Source organism: Chanos chanos, chromosome 1, assembly GCF_902362185.1.
Source record: "Chanos chanos chromosome 1, fChaCha1.1, whole genome shotgun sequence".
Lineage (NCBI taxonomy): Eukaryota > Metazoa > Chordata > Actinopteri > Gonorynchiformes > Chanidae > Chanos > Chanos chanos.
In genome coordinates this window covers 28,602,467-28,622,141 of record NC_044495.1, presented here as the reverse complement: position 1 = coordinate 28,622,141, position 19,675 = coordinate 28,602,467, and the positions used below count along the sequence as shown (strand labels likewise).

Sequence of the window (19,675 nt, the reverse complement as noted above, 5' to 3'; positions counted from 1 at the left end):
CAAGAGAAAAATCAATATTCATGACCGCTTCCAAGAAAGATCAGCAAGTGCAAACGAGGAGGAGGTCAGAGAAACAAAGTAGGTGAGAAACAGTAAATGGCTTTTCACACCAGATAACAAACTGAGAAAGTTCACGGGCAGTGCATTTCTCTGAATGCGTATGGCTGGCGATCTTTCTCACTAAGTCTTCTTTACAACGGCTCTCCGACTGGCATCTTTTAGCGTCGAAGCCGTAACTCACGGCATAGGTTGGGATAGACAACACTTCATCAGAAAATGCAAGGTAAAAGCCTAGGTCCTTGTCTTTGAGAGATGTGCTTAATTGAATGAAGAGGACTAAAACAGGCCTTGTACAGTCTATTAGCAGTAAAATCAGGATAATTAAAGAAAAGTGCAGTCACTTGAAGGAGATGCAGGTGAGCACCACAGCTCTGATGAAAGATGAGAACAGAGTGCATTAAGAAATTAAAGGCATAAACATCACCTCCGTCTTCCCTGCCTTCTTATATTGGATTGTGGAGGGCTATTTCCTCACCCCTCTGAAGAATGCTCTGTTCTTCACAGTAAATATTCATGCATGAAAACCTCATATCGCTTTGTGCCTGTGATGCGGCATCTTCGATCAGTCCTGACCAAGTCAAGCAAAATGTTCTTCCTTTCTTTTTTTTTCCACATGTACTTTCTTCACATCAACTTTTCAATACATCAAAAAAGTTACAACTTTTTAAGCACTGGCATCCAGTTGCACAGGCATTTTGGACTTACACACGGCCGTGTCTCAGCCATAGAAAGAGAAAGAACACATACATAAAGAGAGAACTGTTAAAAGAAAAAGAGCAGGAGATATGTAAAGAAGAAAGAGAGCAAAAGATGCTGCCAGTCTTCACAGATAAATCTGCAGAAATATCAAAGACTGAGAGAAGTGAGAGAACTTTTCACACATATACCGTACAAAAGAAAACTTACATCGCCTTAAATGCATCAGGCAACTCACAGCTCTTTGGAATAAATTCAAATTTTGGGCACAGAGGATTTTCTTTTTATTATTTGCAATGTACTGAAGTGCAATCCTCAGTGAAGGCTGGGGTAGAGCTGAAACGACCATATCTTTTTGTTGCTCCTATTCAAATTTAACAGAAGAGATAATAAAGGGTAAAAATGAGATGCTATCGATAGTGGCGTATTCTCAGAACGTAACGCTTCGCTGATATGTAAATATGACACATCAGGCAGACACATGATGTGACACGTTGATTAAATCGTTAAAGCACCAACAAGAAACGTCTGCGAGACACATTTAATTAAAACAGATTATTGTCTCCTGACTGCATTCTGGCAGTTCATTATGCTTTATTTTCACTCTGCCAGAACCATCGGATGCAGGCTTGAATATTTAAAGAGATTCATATTTGAATATCTGTCCATACCATGGGCTTCCACTCAGCCTTTATTAGTGACAGGGAATGGAAGTTGAGTGAAGGTCATACCAAGGGCATTTCTCCTTCATTCAAAGGACTGAGAGATATTAAGACCATCATCTCACCTCCTTTGGAGGACAGGGCTCATCTAATCAAATATTGGGAGGTGAGACAGTACGCTACCACAGAGACATGGGAAACAACCCTAGAAATGAAGTTTTGCTTTGGAACATGAAAGGACGGCTACACGGAACATGAAAAGACTTCACTTCGACCACAGGTGGGAAGCTACCGTGACAGCTGACGCTTTGAGAATTAAGCAGCACTGCACGTGCGTGTGTGTGTGCGTGTGTGTGTGCGCGTTATATGTCTCCATACATGAAAACAGAAGGGCAGATATTTTTTGTCTGTTTCATTCATTTCTGTTTTATTTAAAATGAAATCACCTCTATAATAAATATTTTTTTCACTGCTTTAATATTTTCTCATGTAAATCAGAATGTTCAATTCAATTTGAGAATTTCAATGAGAAATTGACATTCAAACTTATTGCATGGATGATTGTGTAATAATCAGCGTAAATCCTAGTCATTCTGAGTAAAATATCAAACGATCAAGGTTTTAGTCTTATCTTCTTCCATTACACAACAGCACTCTCCTGTTTTTAATAGTATCCAGTAATGAACCTTTATCAAATACAGTCAACCACTGGTCATGTCTCAGAGAAAAACACACATAACTGTCATGACTACCAGGGAACATCTCTGACACCAAAAGGTTTAAAAGAGGATGGGGAGTTTGCAGCATGTTGTGTCTCATTAGAAAAGAATATTAGAATTCAAGTCTGCAGCATACTGACCAGACCATTAAAGACACACACGCACACACGCGCACACACGCACGCACACGCACGCACACGCACGCACACGCACGCACGCACACGCACACACACGCACACACACGCACACACACGCACACACACGCACACACACGCACACACACGCACAGAGAATGCACAAATACAGTGGTTGTTAATAAATCCTCAAGTGTGATCTTCAAAAACAACAACAGAGTGGCAGAAATCAGCCTGTACATCAAGGGCCAGCTGCTCTTGGAAAACAGCCAACAAACAAATATCTCCTCACTGCTGTAGTTCTTTATACCTGTGCAGCGTGCCCTTAAAAACCAATACAAGTCCAGCCAACTTATCACATCAATTTATTTAAAACGGCCCAAATCCTTTTCTTCGCCCTCCGCTCTGGCCTCACAGTGCCTGCCTTTACAGCAGGAAGATAACCAGAGTTTTAGACAAACATCGTTTCTTTTCTCCTTAACGACTGCTCTCATCTCTCCATTGAGGACTGCAGTGGACATGGGGAGCATGGAGTTCTATTCTGATGCTTTATAAAGAGGCTGGATGTTTATAAAGAAAATCTCATTAGACAGTGTTTAAAACGGATAATGACTACCTCCTTACACCTTCTGCCTGCCAATCAATACTGCTCCACATAATGCATATGAATGTATGTGAAACCTGGGCTCTCAACCCGTGGATAACTAGTCACCCACGCTTCCTGATACAGTCACAACCTGACTGATCTTCCCAGACTTACCACATACCCTGTTAATGGTCAGCATGGTCTGAAGATCAGACACATTTCTCTCTCTCTCATTTCTCTCTCTCCCGACATATATATATATGTGAGAGAGAGAGAGGGAGAGGGAGAGAGAACAGAGAGAGAGGGACAGCGAGCACTCATCTACACCTAAAATAAAAGAGAAGTGATCAGCGCCTGTGAGAAATCAGAAGGTCTCAGACAGCTGAGACGAAGCCAAAGTTAATTCTCACCTGTGAGAAATCAGGAGTGGAGCTGCACCTGAGACACAGTAAGTAAAGCCATCGCTCTGCACTGAGCTCCTGAGCCTGTCTTCATTACCCCCACGAGAGAAAGTCAAGGGCAAAAAGGAGACCACTTCACACACTGGGTCCCTCGACTGAGTAAACCATGAACGCATCTCACACACACACACACACACACAGCTAAAACACACACAGACTGACACAATTAACACACATATTTCTTAAATTAACATACATGCACATGCAGACACACATCTCACCTAGTCACATAAGCAAACATCTCAAGAATGTTTACGCACAGACACACACACACACACACACACGTGCACACACAGACACAAAGACACAGACACACAGAGATAAACACACACGCAGACACACACATATATCTAAGACTACCTCCGTAGTCTCAGACACATCAACAGTAGCACGTGAAGTGACTGAAGAGCATTAAGTACACAGCATGTCAAAAGCCATTTGAACATGGTAAAGAACACTGACAAGGTCCCATAAAAGAACTCTTCTTTCCCTGCTCTGCTTTGGCCTGATAAAACATTGTCTCCAGTCATGACAGCAATGACAACACTCATATTAATGGAGCTTGAACATTTAACCCGTGTATATGTGTACGTGGGAGTGTTTGTCAGGAGGAGGAGAAGGCAGCACAATAAAACAATAAATAATTCTCTCTTCTACTTCACCTTCCAGAGAGGAGCATATCCATAACCATCACCTAACCTAACAGAGCTGCCCATGGCTGACTAAGACAGCATGTAGTGTACTGCTAGCTTTGTCCCTCACACTCCCCTCAAAGGGTTTTTCTTTCTTTTTTTTTTGGTGTTTTGTTGCTGTTTTTTTTTTTGGAGGAAGCCGGATTTGGGTTCAGACACGTGTGATGCTGACACTGATACAGCAGTAAACTGGGAGGAACGACAGACGTGATCTAATAAGGACAGGGATGTTTTCCTAATGAACAATCTAATGGACAGACTACACTGCTCTGTATTTTGGTAATGGGGGCCAAGATAGCAGAGCTTAGATACAACAGTATGTGACTAAATTTGATCCATTTCAGCACAAGCAAACGGAAACTTTTCCTCCACACATTCTCTCTCTTTTTCACATCTTTTCCAACTGTCTTAACCTACTTTTTCTTTTGCTCTGCCAGATGGCCTACCTCTCCACATTTCTCTACCCTGGACTTCCTCCCTCTCTTCTTCTCTGACTCTAAACATACAAAACCCTTACTCTACATTTACCTCTGCTTCTATATTCAACTCTTTACTCTGATTTTTTCAACACTGTCTCTCTGCCTTGCCCTACTCATTCATCCTTTACTCTCTCTGTCCATCTCTTTCTAACAAATCAGTGTGTGACCTAATACTGAGGATTTCAACACCAGTCCAGACGTCCGTGTGATTTTCCATTGTTTGTAGCAACACACATAATCAGAACATAATCAGAGTAGTACTGTGCTGTTAAAAATTAAAAAAAAAAAAAAAACCCAAAAAACTTAATACAAAAGAGCAAATATGACACTGTGGATAACATACATGTTGAAAATACATGAGTGTGCTTGAGCTACACCAAGAAAAATCAGTATTGAATCATTATTTTAATTGAACCAGTATTTAATTTACTCCTTCCATACAATCAAGATTGTGCATACGGTTCCACTCATACACTGCTCTCTGTGAGCACAAGTCTCCTCAACTCTCAGCACTCATCTCATGTCAACAGGGCATAAGCAGAGTGGGCATCACATTTCAAGCTCTTAGATGGCTAACTTTTACCCGTCTGGTGCTACTGAGATCAGTCACGCTAATGAAAACCCTTAATGTGTGGAGTTAGCGCTTCGGCAATCCAGCCTCTGTGCTTAGCGATTTTAATATTCCCCAGTCCTAAATTAAAAAAAAAAAAAAGCTCAAAATATACATAAATGTTCATACAATGCTGCTACTCAATCTATCCATTTTATGAAACATTTTTATAATAAGAAATGCTACAAAGAACCAAGAAAATCTACTTAAAGCTCATTTTGGGCACCTGCCAAGGAAGCTAGTAAGGCTGGCAGAGTTAGCGACCACTGCCAGAGCTGACCTGCATAGGGCAGGCTGAAGGGTGTTATTTTCAAATCCTGCAAAAGCAACATCAATATCATTAGACAGAGTGCAGTGCCTGCATTCAATACCACACATTCATATATTTCACTTGTGCATTAAGCATCTGCATCTGTAAAAACCTAACTCCCTCTCTCTCTCTGAAGCCCATGTCTGTGAGTTTAATGTCTACTGAAAGCTCACATGACCTTAGATACAGTTGGCACAGCAGTGCTTCACTCTACTTCCACGTCTCAAAAGGAACGAAAAAGAAAAAAAAAACAAGAGGGAAGAAGAACAAAGAAAGGAAAAGCATAAGGTCACTGTCTGACTCTTCATATAATCTGATGGAGTGATGACAAACCCATTTACTCATTCCCAGGCTGGCCTGCCAACCTAGTCCATCTCTGTCTACATGTCTCTTTTCTCCTCTCTCTCTCTCTCTCTCTTCTCTTACTGCCCAGTCCTCTCTGTTATGTGAAGAGGCAGCCATGTGGGACTCAAGAATGTGAGCGGTCGAGACAGACAGACAGAGACAGAGATGGAGCGAGAGAGAGAGAGAGAGAGAGAGAGAGAGAAAGCGTGAAAGAGAAACATATCAAACCAAAGTCATGAACATACAGACAACACAGATGATAGAAATGAAGAAAAACAGGAAAATCATGGTAACAGAGAGATATGAATGTATAATCTTGCATCTCTTAACCATCTTGAGCTTTCATTAAGAGCTACACATGAAGAATATTTAGGAGCTATAGCTATTCTACCTGTACCTGTGCACTCTATACTAGTACACTAATGAACTGCACAGACATTACTATGACAGCACTGTCTGTTTACACAAGAGATATTTGTGTCCTTTGAAATCTGCAATAAAGAGATGTCAGATGCATCCTCAACAAACACTGCAAGAGAGAAACAATAGGAATAAATGGACCATTCCTGTGCTACAGTGATTACCTGTACATGCTCTGTTTCCACCAACAGACACAGACACACAGACACACACACACACACACATACACATACCCCCCCCCCCCCCCCCCCAAAGGTCGCCGAACAGCTGTTGAAGTCTCCTGTCCGTCACTCACTCAGGAACTGAACACACATACTTCGAGTATGCGCGTTCACCAGTTAACACACTCCAACTAAACAAGCCAACAGGGACTGCTAATGAGGCTGCATTTGCAAAAGTTTAACATCTTAAACATACCACCTGTTTCCTTTTTAAGCGCAAAGACATAGTTCCCTCTTGACTGAACCACACTAAATGTCCACTGTCATTGTCTAACTCCAACATTAGATAGATTTGCATGTCTGTCAGAAAAGTAGCTGTTTTGGTCATTCTAGAAATTTTCTTCAGAGAATAACTTTTTGTCAAGGCCCTTAAATGTTTAAACATCCTCCTATTCATTTTTTGCTTCAAACTTTTCAAATAATGGTCACTGATTTGGTCGAGACAGACAGACAGAGACAGAGGAAAAAACATGCGTCTCATGGATCTGGATCGCAGCTTGTTATGCACTGTGATTCCATAAATGTGAGTGTGTGTGTGTCTGCGTGTGTGTGTGTGTGTTCACATACTGACCTGCAGTACTGTTTGTATCTTGGCAGAGACATCTGCCTGCTCGTAGAGTTTGATGTCTTCCTGAGCGCCGTTGGGTAACGTCATGATCCGCTTCAGGTGTGTCAACACCACACTGTGGGCTGCCGCCACGGCGTTGAACTTATCAAACAATAACTCCAGCAGTTCCAACAGCAGCCTGCAGGGGGAGAACATAGAGAGACAGAGAAACGGACAAAGAGTGTGTGTGTGTGTGTGCGTGTGCGTGTGTGTGTGTGTGTGTGGTGGAGAGAAAGAGAGAGAGAGAGAGAGAGAGAGAGAGAGAGAGAGAGAGTGTGAGTGGGTGGGAGAGGGCAAGCTGAGTCAAAACTGCTTGACTACACCACATATCACTCAGCAATAGGTAAAACAATTTCAAAAATCTTTTCCAGTCATAACAGATTTTTGTCCATGACAGATCACTCGTCTCTCGTGTTTTGAAACCTTTTATAATTTTTCTCTAAAAATTTTTCTTCATTAAGGGACCATATCTCATGTCCCCCCTCTTCTCTCCTGTCAGACAAAAAAAATGACACTCTACACTGCACCAGACCATCTCTGAGCTTTGGAGAAACCATCCAACACTCAGAGGAGTGGAAAAGGCCCCTCACTTGTTTCTAATGAACACAGAACAGTGGGGTGCAGACAAGACTTCCCTACCGAGCCCAGCCAGCTGCTCGCTAACAACAATTAGCAGCATCTGTCAAAATCTCCTGGTCCGCTAGGAAGACTCACAGCTGTCAGGGTGTTGTTTTCTGGGGGACTGTGGGACACTTTTTAGACTTAATTTATTCCAGAATACAAGTCCAAGTCCTGCTGGGTAAAGGGATGTATTGGCAAGACTGAGAAGTAAAAGGCGGTGAAGAGGTGTCAGCGTGTAAGTGCGGTAAATGCTGTTGAAATAGGGCTTCTCACGTAAATGACTTCAGCAGGAGCTACTGCATGTCTAATTTAAGATAGCTGGGAATACAATCCCTAATTCAACTCACTGAAGTCTCATTAACAAAAAAATCAGATGAAATGAGATTTACACGCATACCCTCAGTCTGCACGAAACAAGCACAATACACATACACAGTCACACACAGTTAAATGACAGCAACTAATGACAAATGACTAACTGGTAATAAGAAATTCTGAGATAGCTATATATACAAAGGAAATTACTGAAAAAACTGTCAAATCTCTCTTATTCATCACTTGCTTTTACTTATTATTAAAGTCAAGTTTTCACTGCTGCCTGTTGCTAAGCAATCAAGTTTGCTTACCTGTTTAATACACCTCTCAGTTTAAATGAACATAGTCACAAATACAGAAAGAGTTTGCCTAATTTATGGTAATACATTTCTGGTAACTGGATAACTGCACCCTCGCTTAATGGGATCAAACATAGAAGAATAGCAAACAGGTGCAGGTCTCGAATTACTGAACAGCATCACCACCCTTCCACAACCTACTGGCCACAGTCTTCTCTAATCATTATGCACGGATGCCTTCCCATTTCTACTGGGGTTTCCATAGCAACAGGCCCCTTCCTCAACTCCCATCAGCTGACACAAACACACACACACACACACACACACACACACACAGAACTTAAATAAAACAAAAATACACAAGTCGATTCAGACATGCCATGATATGGAATGAGTCACGCAGTGGCCTCATCCGTTGGGGTCGCATCAGACTGATCAGGAGAGCAGCGCCGGTGAGATGCCTCTGACTGGACCCAGGGTCTACCTTTGCACTGGAACAAACCGGGACAGCTGATCAAGCAACTACAGGCTGCAGGTCGTATATTGGTCTATTTGTATTCAGTGTCTTGTACATCCATCTGCGCGCACACACACACACACACACACACACGCACACACCCGCACACACACACGCACACACACGCGCACACACATGCACACACACATGCACACACACACAGGGTTGCTAGCACTTGCTGTCTGACTTAAATTGCTCACTGAGCCTGAGCGCCATTTAAAAAACAGCTTGATCGAAGGCAAATCCTGAGAGTTTACACATACTCAGTCACACTGCAATGAGCACTTCATATGACACCAACAAGTGCATAAAACCCAAAGAGATGAGGGGAAAAAAGGACGAGAGAGCGAGTGAGTAAGAGATAGAGTGTTCATCTTTTGCACCATCTAAGTGCTCTCTTAAGTGCTGTCATTATCTCTCCTTTCTTCTCAACTCTTTGGTTTTCCTCTCCATACTTGATGCTTAAGAAAACACAGGCTGGGCTCCCGGCTTTATGGATTAGACCTCTCTCTCTAAATGAGGGAGTTATGAATACAATGTGGAGAAAGCAGGCATTGATCCCACAAAATGTAATTGGAGGGTGGGTAATACAACTAAACGTACATTACCCCATCCACAGAACAGGCTTCAGACAACCATTCAGTTAAAACAGGAGAACTTAAGTGATTATGACATCAGCATCGCCATACTAATAAAGGCTTAGTTCTAATCTTCTACTAAAGACAGTTTTCTCCATCACTTTAAAACATTTCTCAGTTGTTTGCTTTGGAAAAAAAAAATAAAACAATATACGGTGCTCAAGATTTGGTAGGCTCTTAACAGGATCGTGTCAAATGTGTGTGTGTGTTTTAAAGCACATGAGCATGTTTGTCTCCCAACAAAGGTACATATAACATTCAATTCAACAGCCGTTTTTCAGGTACACCTGAGTGAGCTGGACTTGTTGGACTTCTTTTAGTTTTACACCAGGTGCCTTTCCTGTCACAATCCTCATCCTTTAGCCAGGCTCGGGACCCTCTTTCCAAGAAGATGGTTCGATTTAACTAAGTGGCTCCTAACAGATTTCAAAATTATCCAGCAGGAATATTCAAGAAGGAGAAATATTGCTGGTCCATGTGATGGATACGTCTTGTGTACTGTCTTTCACGTTTTAAAAAAAGCTGTAAAAAAAACAGTACAGCTTGACTGTAGAACCTACACTTGATATTCATATTTATTCATCCTGTGATCAGTTTCTTTGTCTATTATTTACCTGAACTGTATATAACTGCTCAATGACACAGTAAAAGATTATTGCAGTATTATCTGTTGTGCATTTGTGGTGGGACCTATACTACTGAGAAATCTGTGAGTGCCATTGGATGTTTTTTTTTTGGTGAACAGAAGTGATTAGAAAAAAATACACAGAGCTCTTCTTTCTGCCAAACACTGCTGTCTATCCTGTCTCACCTGGGCTGGTTATCCTGGGTCAGGTTCTCTCCTCTTTGGTAAGCATGGTCAGCGATCTGGGTGGTGGATCTCTTGAGAATCTGCTTGAGCTCAGGCTCCAGGCGCTCCATTATGGCTTTGATTGTCTCCGGAATCTTCTTCAGCTTGGCCAAGCTTTTGATGAGGATGCCCATGAACTCAGCACTGTTTTCCTCGGGGTCCACATCCAGGTCCTCCCTTCCCTCCTGCTGCTCTCGCACTGCAACATCACACAGCACAGAACATAGGGAGGAGGGCAAAGGTCATACATGTAATGTGGGCATAACCATTAGATCTCTCACACTGAAGTCAGAAGGCATAAGTGTATATGTGAACAACCCTCTTTCCTTCTACTGATAGAAACAACCCTCTTTCCTTTTACTGATCTTTTTAGTGTTTCTCTTCCTCCTTCCGACTATAGCTACACACTTCTTTAGGATCTGAACAATAACACTGATTCAAATGAGGAGCACATGCTTTAATTTTTTGACTGATGTCTAGTCTAATTTCCTTAGTCTATTCAGAATGTTTAAGGGAGTTAACATTTATGGCAAGTTAATGGATTTGCACTGCTTTTTTTCCCCCCGCCTGTAGTTTGTGCTATAATTACTACAATTACCAGCAACAAACAAGCTACTCAAAGGCCATTAGACAAAACAGTGGTGACAAAAGGGAGAGCTCTCCAACGACGTAAAAATGCTTCAGAAACGCCATCCAATCACACTTTGAGTATTGCGACTGTTACTAATTGGCTGCTTTTTACAAAACCAGGAAAAAAGGCGAATGGCACAGAAATGACTTTGTATCTGGGTGTGAATTAAAGGCATTTCTAACTGCTTTAGTAAAATTCCCTAGCGAATAAGAACAATTTCAGAGAGAGTAATCAGCTACCGCGGAACCTCAGGAGGGCTTGAGCAGGATGGAGTGAGCAGAAAAGTGGGGTGGTTGGGGGAGGGGGGGGGGGGGGGGGACAACAGAAGTTCAGATGGGTGTTTTCTGAGCTTTAAAGCACTCATTTCAGGGTAAGAGGGAGAGGGCTAGCAAACGAAACAGTTTACTGAGATGACTATTGCAACCATTTAGTTAATTGTGTTTGTATTTGAAGACAAAACAGCCAAGGCTGGTGGATGTGAGGATGCTGCAGTGCAGTGGATTGCAGGCTCAGCAGTGTCACTGGTCTTACTCTGGCATATAGCGCTAATGAGGCCCTCACCCCCCCCACTGGGCTCCCAGATATGCACGGCTAATAAAGTGAAGGGAGCAGCGTTTGTCGCTGGTTATGCCGTTATGAGAACATGATGTGATAGCACAATTACCGTGTTGTACTGGGGCTGTAGTGCCGAGTGCTGTGAAGAAAAGGTGTATGTATGTGCAAACGTACATGTGCCATTACTGGTGGTGTTGAAATAAGCAGTCATGTTTGTATGTGAGCATGTGAAAACTATCACCGTGAGTCTGAGTGTTTGAGGCGCTCTGGTGTGTGTGCGTGTGTGTGTGTGTGTGTGTGTGTGTGTACAAATACCAACACTGGTGTGAGATGCAGTCAGGGTTGTATGCCACGTGTGGTGCTGGAGGCTGTCTCTAGATGAGGCTCCTAATGTTATGCTAATGGATGTAATAACTAAAGCGAGATTTGTCCTAATGATTTCATTAACACAGCCTCACTGCCAGATTAAACAGCACTGCATGCTCAACAATAATAAATCTCATTTTAGACTTGGCCCAGGGTCAGACTGTTCTGTTTGTGCTATAACAATAAACACTCAATCCAACTCAACCATCTCTAGAGAGCTCTCTGACTCAAAACTTTTCTTTTTCATCACTTTACCTCAACTAGCCAAACCATTGGCTTCTCTAAAGGCCGGTTTATAGTTCTGCGTAGGATCTACACCGCACCACGGCATAGCCCGCATACCCCACGCCATAGCCTTCTTTGCCCCGTTGCAAAAAACTGCCAGACAGCAGCAAATTCGTGGGAAGAGATTTCTACGAACATTCGTTTGGACGTCTGAGAATGTTTTAACAGATGGAAGAACTTGAGGGACAAGTGTGTTCGCCTCTGAAAAAGAGTTACTGCGTTTTAGCAATTTCAGTAAAAGTAACTGCTGTTCAACATTTATTGGCTCCAGCGCTAACACAATACACTCAGTTTCAGTCGCCATTGTTTGAAAGTACAACAAGAAACTCAACACCGTGGCATAGTGTTTTGGCGGTGTCATTTGCCTGGCGACACAGACACACTAGCACACAAGTATAAATGCTCACAACGGTGTAGGCCACTTGCGCAGGCTCTGCAAAGAGCCCATGTACAACTATACATCAGCCTTTACCTTCCTATTTTTTTCCTTTCTTCCTACTCTCTCCCCTTAACGATACATCCACTTTTTCATTCTGTATCCCTACCTCGTTCTCCACTTCCTCTCCCTATTTACAAACCTCTCTTTCTCCTTAACAACTTCTATAAAAAGATCCCTTTCTGTTTATCATCTGTTTTCTTTATTTATTTGAAGCTCCACAATGTTCTCTCTCTTACAGCTGCTGCTTCCAGGTGTGCTGAACTGGGAGATCTCGGGGTGTTTGCGTGGAGTGGACAGACCACTGACATCAAGTATGGTGGAGTCTTTTGGGCCAGACCTGAAAAACAAAAGCATTATTAACCCAGTTACTAACAATCAAAATCAAGTCGACTCAGGTCAGAAACATACGGTTGTCACAGCTTAGGACATGTGAGAGTATCACTCTGCTGGAGGTGGGAGGTTTTTATATGTACAAATTAAAAAATGTAATTAATTCATTAAAATGGAACAAATGTGGCGTTTTATGGATGCAACCAATAAATCCCAGATCCTCTGTAAAAGCAGCTTGTGGTAATTTCATATCCGTAGGACAAAAGTTCAGAGAAACATTTACAAATACGCTCAACTCCAGATCAAAAAAAAAGAGTAAAACAATATACTTCAGCTCAGCTGGGTCACAGACCTGCATTAGCTTAATGTGTTGTGCTGTGGTGTCTTGGCCAATGAAAAACAGTTAGCATACGGGGAGCAGTGCCGGTGGTCCGAGCAGTGTGCTAACTGAGGGGGTTATGCTAATCCCGTGGCAGCTGCGTGGGACCCGATGTGGTGAATGGAAAGAGAAAAAGGTGGGGAGAAAAAAAAAACAATCTAGCCATTATCATTCTCCTCATTCTCATGCTTGCACCACTGAATAAATTATCTTTGTTTGCACTAAAAGGGGCAGAGACACAGCAGTCCTGTTACTGCATAGAAAAAAACACACACACACACACACACACACACACACACACACACAAAATATCAAGTGAAGCCATGTGCCGCTTAATTGCATGATGGGCAAAATGGAGGAGGCAGGAGGGGTGGGGTTAAAGAGCATCATGTTTAACATTAAAGAATAAAAAGGGACGATAATGATTTCACAACCCTGATCCTGCCTTTCAATTGAACATTATTCATTAGTGAATTAGAATTAACATACACTCAGATTGTCCCAGACAGCGAGCTGTTCGTTTCTTCCCTCAGAAAATTCTTCTATGCTGTAACAGAGTACCGTACAGAATTCTCCCTCTGCCTCAGAGTTAAAAGGAGAACACATGACTACAACCAAATGAATCAGAGTACTTCCATCAGCTCATGGTGTGATAGCCCTCCATCTATTTGATAACATGGTGTTAACAATCTACCCTACTTATGTCGCATCTTATTACCAAATACAACAAACAAAAGACCAATGAAAATTGTCCAAAATAGAGGATGAGCAAACATGCCTCAAGAAAGCCACAAACAACTGTCATTGAGCAAATAACAGTGGCTTATTCACAGCTAGTCACTCTGCCAGAGGCAATGTCACTCTGCCCCCCGCATCTTAATTAGTCCGAGCCTTTCTTCTGTCATGTCCTTCAGTCTCATTAGGATTGAGTTAGACCTCATTCACCAAATGTTCTCTTTAATGGTGAACACAATTAAACAAACAAACTGCAAACGCATTCAGTGACACCATGCAGGAATTTTACACACACTCTCATACATCAGCCTTACTCTCACACTCTGAGGGCAACACCTGCACTACAATGGAATAATTTGCTCTGCTATGTCTAATCTGAGATATCCAAAAACATCAGCGTGAAGGTGACATAAATCTGAAATGAAACAGCGAAGAGCTCTGACAATGTATCAAACGACAATACATAAGTACATCAGACAATGATACACTTCTTTCGCTTAGAGCATTTGTAGGGTAGAGAGCATTTTTACACTTAGGTTTATGACATGAAATCCAGAGCACGTAAGTCAGTTCCAACTTGGCACTAAATCCTTTCAGTTGTATACAGTTTGTCTTTCAGTCGCATTGCGGTTCATGATCTGACATCAACTATGTCAACTTGTGTCAAGTATTGTTATGACAATCTAGCAAAAATGGAGACTAAAATGCCTCAAATCACTTCATACTGTACACTACAGTGAGTTAGTTGAAAGAAAGCTATGAGTAATGTAGTATCATGTTTTTCGGGTGACTTGTTGCTGTAGTTCCATGTTAACGTTCAGTCCAGAGCTCTGTTAGACTCACCCTGCGGGCCGGCTCTTGTCTTTCCCCTTGTGGCCCAGACGGCTGGTGGATTTGATGTAGAGGTGACGGTGCAGCTCGTCGATCAGAACCAGATGGATGTTGAGTTTTTTGCTGTGCAGCTCCAAGCGCAGATCACTCAGGCCTTCCACCTGCAGCAAGGGGCCTTCCAGAGAGTCCACCGCCGACACCTAAATAACCACCCCGGGCACACCAAACTTATGATCACACCTCTGCTCTCATCATCACCCCCTTTATCATTTACACACTGTACAGACCTGTCACACGCTCTATTAGTTCAGTGATGTCAGTTTAGCTTTGAAGCTGAAACACTGTTCAAATTTGACATATTTTATACACTTTGAATGTCGGTCAAGTATTTAAGTTTGTGGTTTTGCTCCATTGCTTCATGATCAACTCATGCTGTTGGGATTACAAAGCACCAACATGCATGCTGGAGCATTTCTGCACCGTATGAGAACATAGCCCTCCTGTCCGGCTGACTGACTGTGTATACTTTAAAGGTACATCAGTACATCAGCAGCTCAGTCAATGTACTGCACAGAGTTCCAGCATCAACAAGACAGTTTGTTCTTCTAGAGGGAACCAGGCTATGCACTCTTTGGCCAAAACAACTCAGATTGGAGAGTTGTACGATTCTAGTGTCAATGCCCTCTTAAAGGTCAAACCTTGAATTAGCTAACATCACTTACATATAAAAAACTTAAATCCTTTATTTCTCCATCAATTTACTTTTGCAGTGCATACACTGAAAAATGCAGCCTTCATTGAAGACTGTTTGCGCCATTTGTATTTTTTTCAGGAAAGGTTGGATTTATGCAGACCTGGCTACATCCAAATACACATGAGGAGAACTCTACCATTAACACCCTCCTGTAGAGTGGCACTGGAATGTGGGCTCTCTCAGTGGTCCAACTCAAACACATCTTACTGAGCCAATTAAGGCAAATATGACTGCTGCAACTGTATATTTTGTATATATATATGCATACGGAAAACACAACGCTCTGAATTTGATGCTCAGAGGGTTTATCTTAGAGCAAAGCCTGCAGAAGCACATACTACAAATTCACAGGAAGAGGACTTCCAATGACTGTCTTAGAACATTTATAAAATACCACAGCATCCCAGCCCACATGCATACAGAACAGCTCAGTTCATGTGAGCAGTGGCGGGACACACATAAACCTGTACAAGCTGTAATGGTGTTCCCATAATCCGCTGCACTTAGAGAGGAAAAGGGACAAAGCACAGCTTGAGAATCCTGCTGCTAGTGAGCGCTGCTTGGCTGAATTGCATTGTGGGTCTCCCGCAGTGGAGATAATAAGAAAGAAAGCCTCTGGCTGTAAGAGAAATGGCTCTGAGTTTATGAGACAACATTGCATTTGAGAATCTCACACACACACACACACACACACACACACACACACACACAAACAGAAATATATCTACCGAGACATAAATGTTGCATTCTGAGGAGGCCAGTTTGGTTTAAGGTGGGTGCTCATGTATTTTAATAAACTGGGACATTTATGATAGCGGTAAATCAGGCTACATTATAATCATCCACATCCCACACGTTTCTGTCCCAGCTCTCCTGCTATTTTTTCATATTGGTTTAAAGTTGTGCTCTTAGAAGTGCTGCTTAAGTGTTTACAACCTGAAATGAGCATCAACTCCATCCCAGTCTCAAAACTCTAAACAAAAAACAGCTCCATCTCTCTCCTCTGTCTCTGTCTGTTTCTCTCACCTCTCTCTCTATTGATTTCATTCTCTCTACATTTGTCTCTTTACATTGCCTCTCTTCCATCTGGACCTTATTTTATTACCCACGGCAGTTACTGCATGTTTGTATTTAATAAATCTTCCTGCCAGCGAACGAACATTTTTTTATTAGCCGGGGCTAATGGCTGTATGATTGTGCTCTGGAGAGCCATCCCCAGCGCTCCATGCATTACCCCCGACAACCGCGGGGAAAGACGTGTAATACTGGGGGTCAAGTGTGTGTTCATGCAAATGAGGGAGCGCATTAGGCAGGGATCCTGACGCAGCACATGATCGCGTCCTTCAGTGAATATGAAAGCTCTGTGCGTGCATTTGCTCATCATCAGCATGCTCTGCATGGACAGGACACAGAGCCATTAACACGGCTAGACCCTGTCAGGTTCACCAGAAGTGCATGAGAGGTGAGGGCTTCGAGAGTTCATTTGGTGATTGGTAAGATTGTGCTTGTGCTGCTGGGGTGGAGGGACCATAGTGGGGGGGGGGGGGGGGTGTTAGACTTGGGCAACTGTGCCTCTCTGGCCTCCCAGTGGGTCTTTTTCAACATGAGGAAAAGAACGGACGAGTGGAAAGTTTTCACAGAATGGAAGAGAAAGTTTAAGTTTTAAAGGGTTGACAGGTCGAGCATAGAGGAAGAAAACAAGAAACATGGATTGAGAGCAGAAAAACAAGATCAAAGTAATGAGAGATTAAAAAGAAACGGTAAGCTGCTGCTAAAAGAGAAGGAAAATTGTGCCCAGTGAGTCACTTTCCTAAAACGATATCATTAAACTCAAGCAACACCAAGAAAGAACCATTAAGAACAACAGAGAGAAAGTAAAGAGGGAAAGCAAGAAAAACTAATGGCTGAGTTGGAAGGTGGAGAACAGGAGCAAACGAAGACAGGCTGGTAAAAACAAGTACCAGTAAGGAAGGTGTTTAGCTGACTGTACACAGTGAAGATTGAAAGCATCTCAAACAAAACATGAGGGAATGGAACAAGAGTGACAGTTACAGAACAGAGACGCAACTCTGTGTGTGTGTGTGTGTGTGTGTGTGTGTGTGTGTGTGTGTGTGTGTGTGTGTGTGTGTGTGTGTGCGTGCGTGTGTGTGGCAGAGGGTGGGAAGGGAGAACGTCACCTCTGACAGAGTTGTAAATCGAAATACCATGTCCTCAGTAATCAACACTGGCATTCTCCTTGCCTTGTGTCTTGCTCTCCACTGACAAACATACCCAAGGTAAAAAGGCTGAAACCCAAATGGGTCAAAAAGCATCAAGACTCCCAGTGTCTGGTCCTTAACATTTCCAGGCCAAAGCTTACCACTAATTACCTGGGGGTATGAACAGGAAATGGAACAGAATGGAACAGAACAGAACAGAAAGATCACACAACTTCCTAGCTCTATTGTTTCTGTGGGAAGAACAAATCCCCCGCAGAGAGTGTGGAAAACCACACATCAAAGCAGAACAGCAGAGAAACACCTGGAGACCTGCCTGTGTCCCTCTGATGGAGTTGTTCACCACTTCAGTAGGAGTGCTACTGCTCTCTGATTGGTGCGATGAGGGGCAGACAGTGTAGGTGTCAAACTACCAATCACTGTTTTGCATTAAGGACAGATGGAGCTGTCAGAGGGTAAGGTAGTTAGAGACAGTCTCTTATTTTATCTAGGAGACAGCTCTAATAGGGTACAGCTAAAGTAACCATTCTAAGACTACTGCATTCCCTACAACCTTCTATCAGACTGGAAACAACTGAACAGCTTTAATATAGATATAAAAGGAAAATATCGGACTCTTTCAGACATGCAAAATAGCTTAGGTGGGTAAGGGACCAATGGGAAACCCCACAAGAACTGGTTCTGGACTGAGTCTTATAATCATCCTGGTCATGTGTGTTCACACACAGGCTGACATCATCAAGGGCACATTCAGGGCACCAAAATTATGTAACCCTGGGTAACACAATCCATGGGCCAGACACAGTCATGCAGTCCCATACACATGAACACTTACCAGCATGTCAGTGGCGTGCTGATAGTGTTTGCTGGCCATGAAGGTCTCCAGTCTTTGGGGCACTTGTTTGATGTTCTCAATCTCGTCCAGCAGCATCAGGACATGCTTGTGTTCAATACCTTCAATCCACAGTTTCCTCAGCTCATCTCTCTTACAATGCAGCAGCATCTTACATGACAGAAGGTTCTCCTTCACCTACACACACACACACACACACACGCACACACACACAGTATAACAACATCATAAATCATTATCATACAAATCATTTCTCATACAGTGCAGACATACCTTAATTAACGAGACATTCTCCTTCATCTAAGACCTGACATTTTCTCTTTCAGGTGAATAGTGTCACACAAATATCAAACGCACATCATGACACATATAAGCATCTCACATGACAGCTGGAACTCATACTGTACTCCATTTGCCCATGCACGCACACGTGCACACACACACACACACACACACACACACACACACACACACACCGCAGTCTTCCAGGTGTGATGTAAATTGAATAAGCCACCTGTGTCTTTAAATAATAACTGTGTGTGTGTGTGTGTGTGTAAAGTGAGAAGTGAGATCTAGTCCCCGTGGCAACTCTCATCGGGAACATTAACAAAAACAGATGGAGTGATTTCTCTGGGGCACAGTGGGGAAACCAGGGATAAGAGAGGAGAGTGGAGAGGAGAGGATGATGACAGCACTACTTTGATGCATGCGACACTGCGTGAGCCTCAGGGACTGCCCATCAGAGTATCACCACGGCTGCCACCGCATGATGTCACTCCCAACAGAAAGCACCAAAATTAATGAGGAAAACAATTGTGTTCATATTATGAGATACTGCTTATACCACAGAAAAGGCAGGGAAGTGTTAAACGCTGTGATGAATGTTTAAATACTTCAGCTGATGACAGCTTATTTGAAAATACATCCAAAGGCAATCAGGATCAACCAATTTGATGTACAAAGGACTGATCCCTACTTAAAAACGACTGAATGAGAGATTGTTGTGGGTTCTAAATGAGAGGTGCGGATTGGTCAGTAACAGTGTAGTATGAGTGTAAT

General features: G+C 42.7%; 1 protein-coding gene across 1 annotated transcript in view; it reads right to left on the bottom strand.

Annotated features, from left to right (window-relative positions):
- Positions 1 to 19,675, bottom strand: part of exoc4 (exocyst complex component 4) — a 93,074-nt gene that overhangs the window by 71,260 nt on the left and 2,139 nt on the right. Inside the window, exons 3-7 of the mRNA XM_030776730.1 lie at positions 18,599 to 18,793; positions 14,806 to 14,993; positions 12,738 to 12,855; positions 10,204 to 10,430; positions 6,967 to 7,141 (exon numbers count right to left, since the gene is read on the bottom strand). Coding sequence (XP_030632590.1) covers positions 6,967 to 7,141; positions 10,204 to 10,430; positions 12,738 to 12,855; positions 14,806 to 14,993; positions 18,599 to 18,793 — 903 coding nt within the window. The remainder of the gene's footprint in view (positions 1 to 6,966; positions 7,142 to 10,203; positions 10,431 to 12,737; positions 12,856 to 14,805; positions 14,994 to 18,598; positions 18,794 to 19,675) is intronic.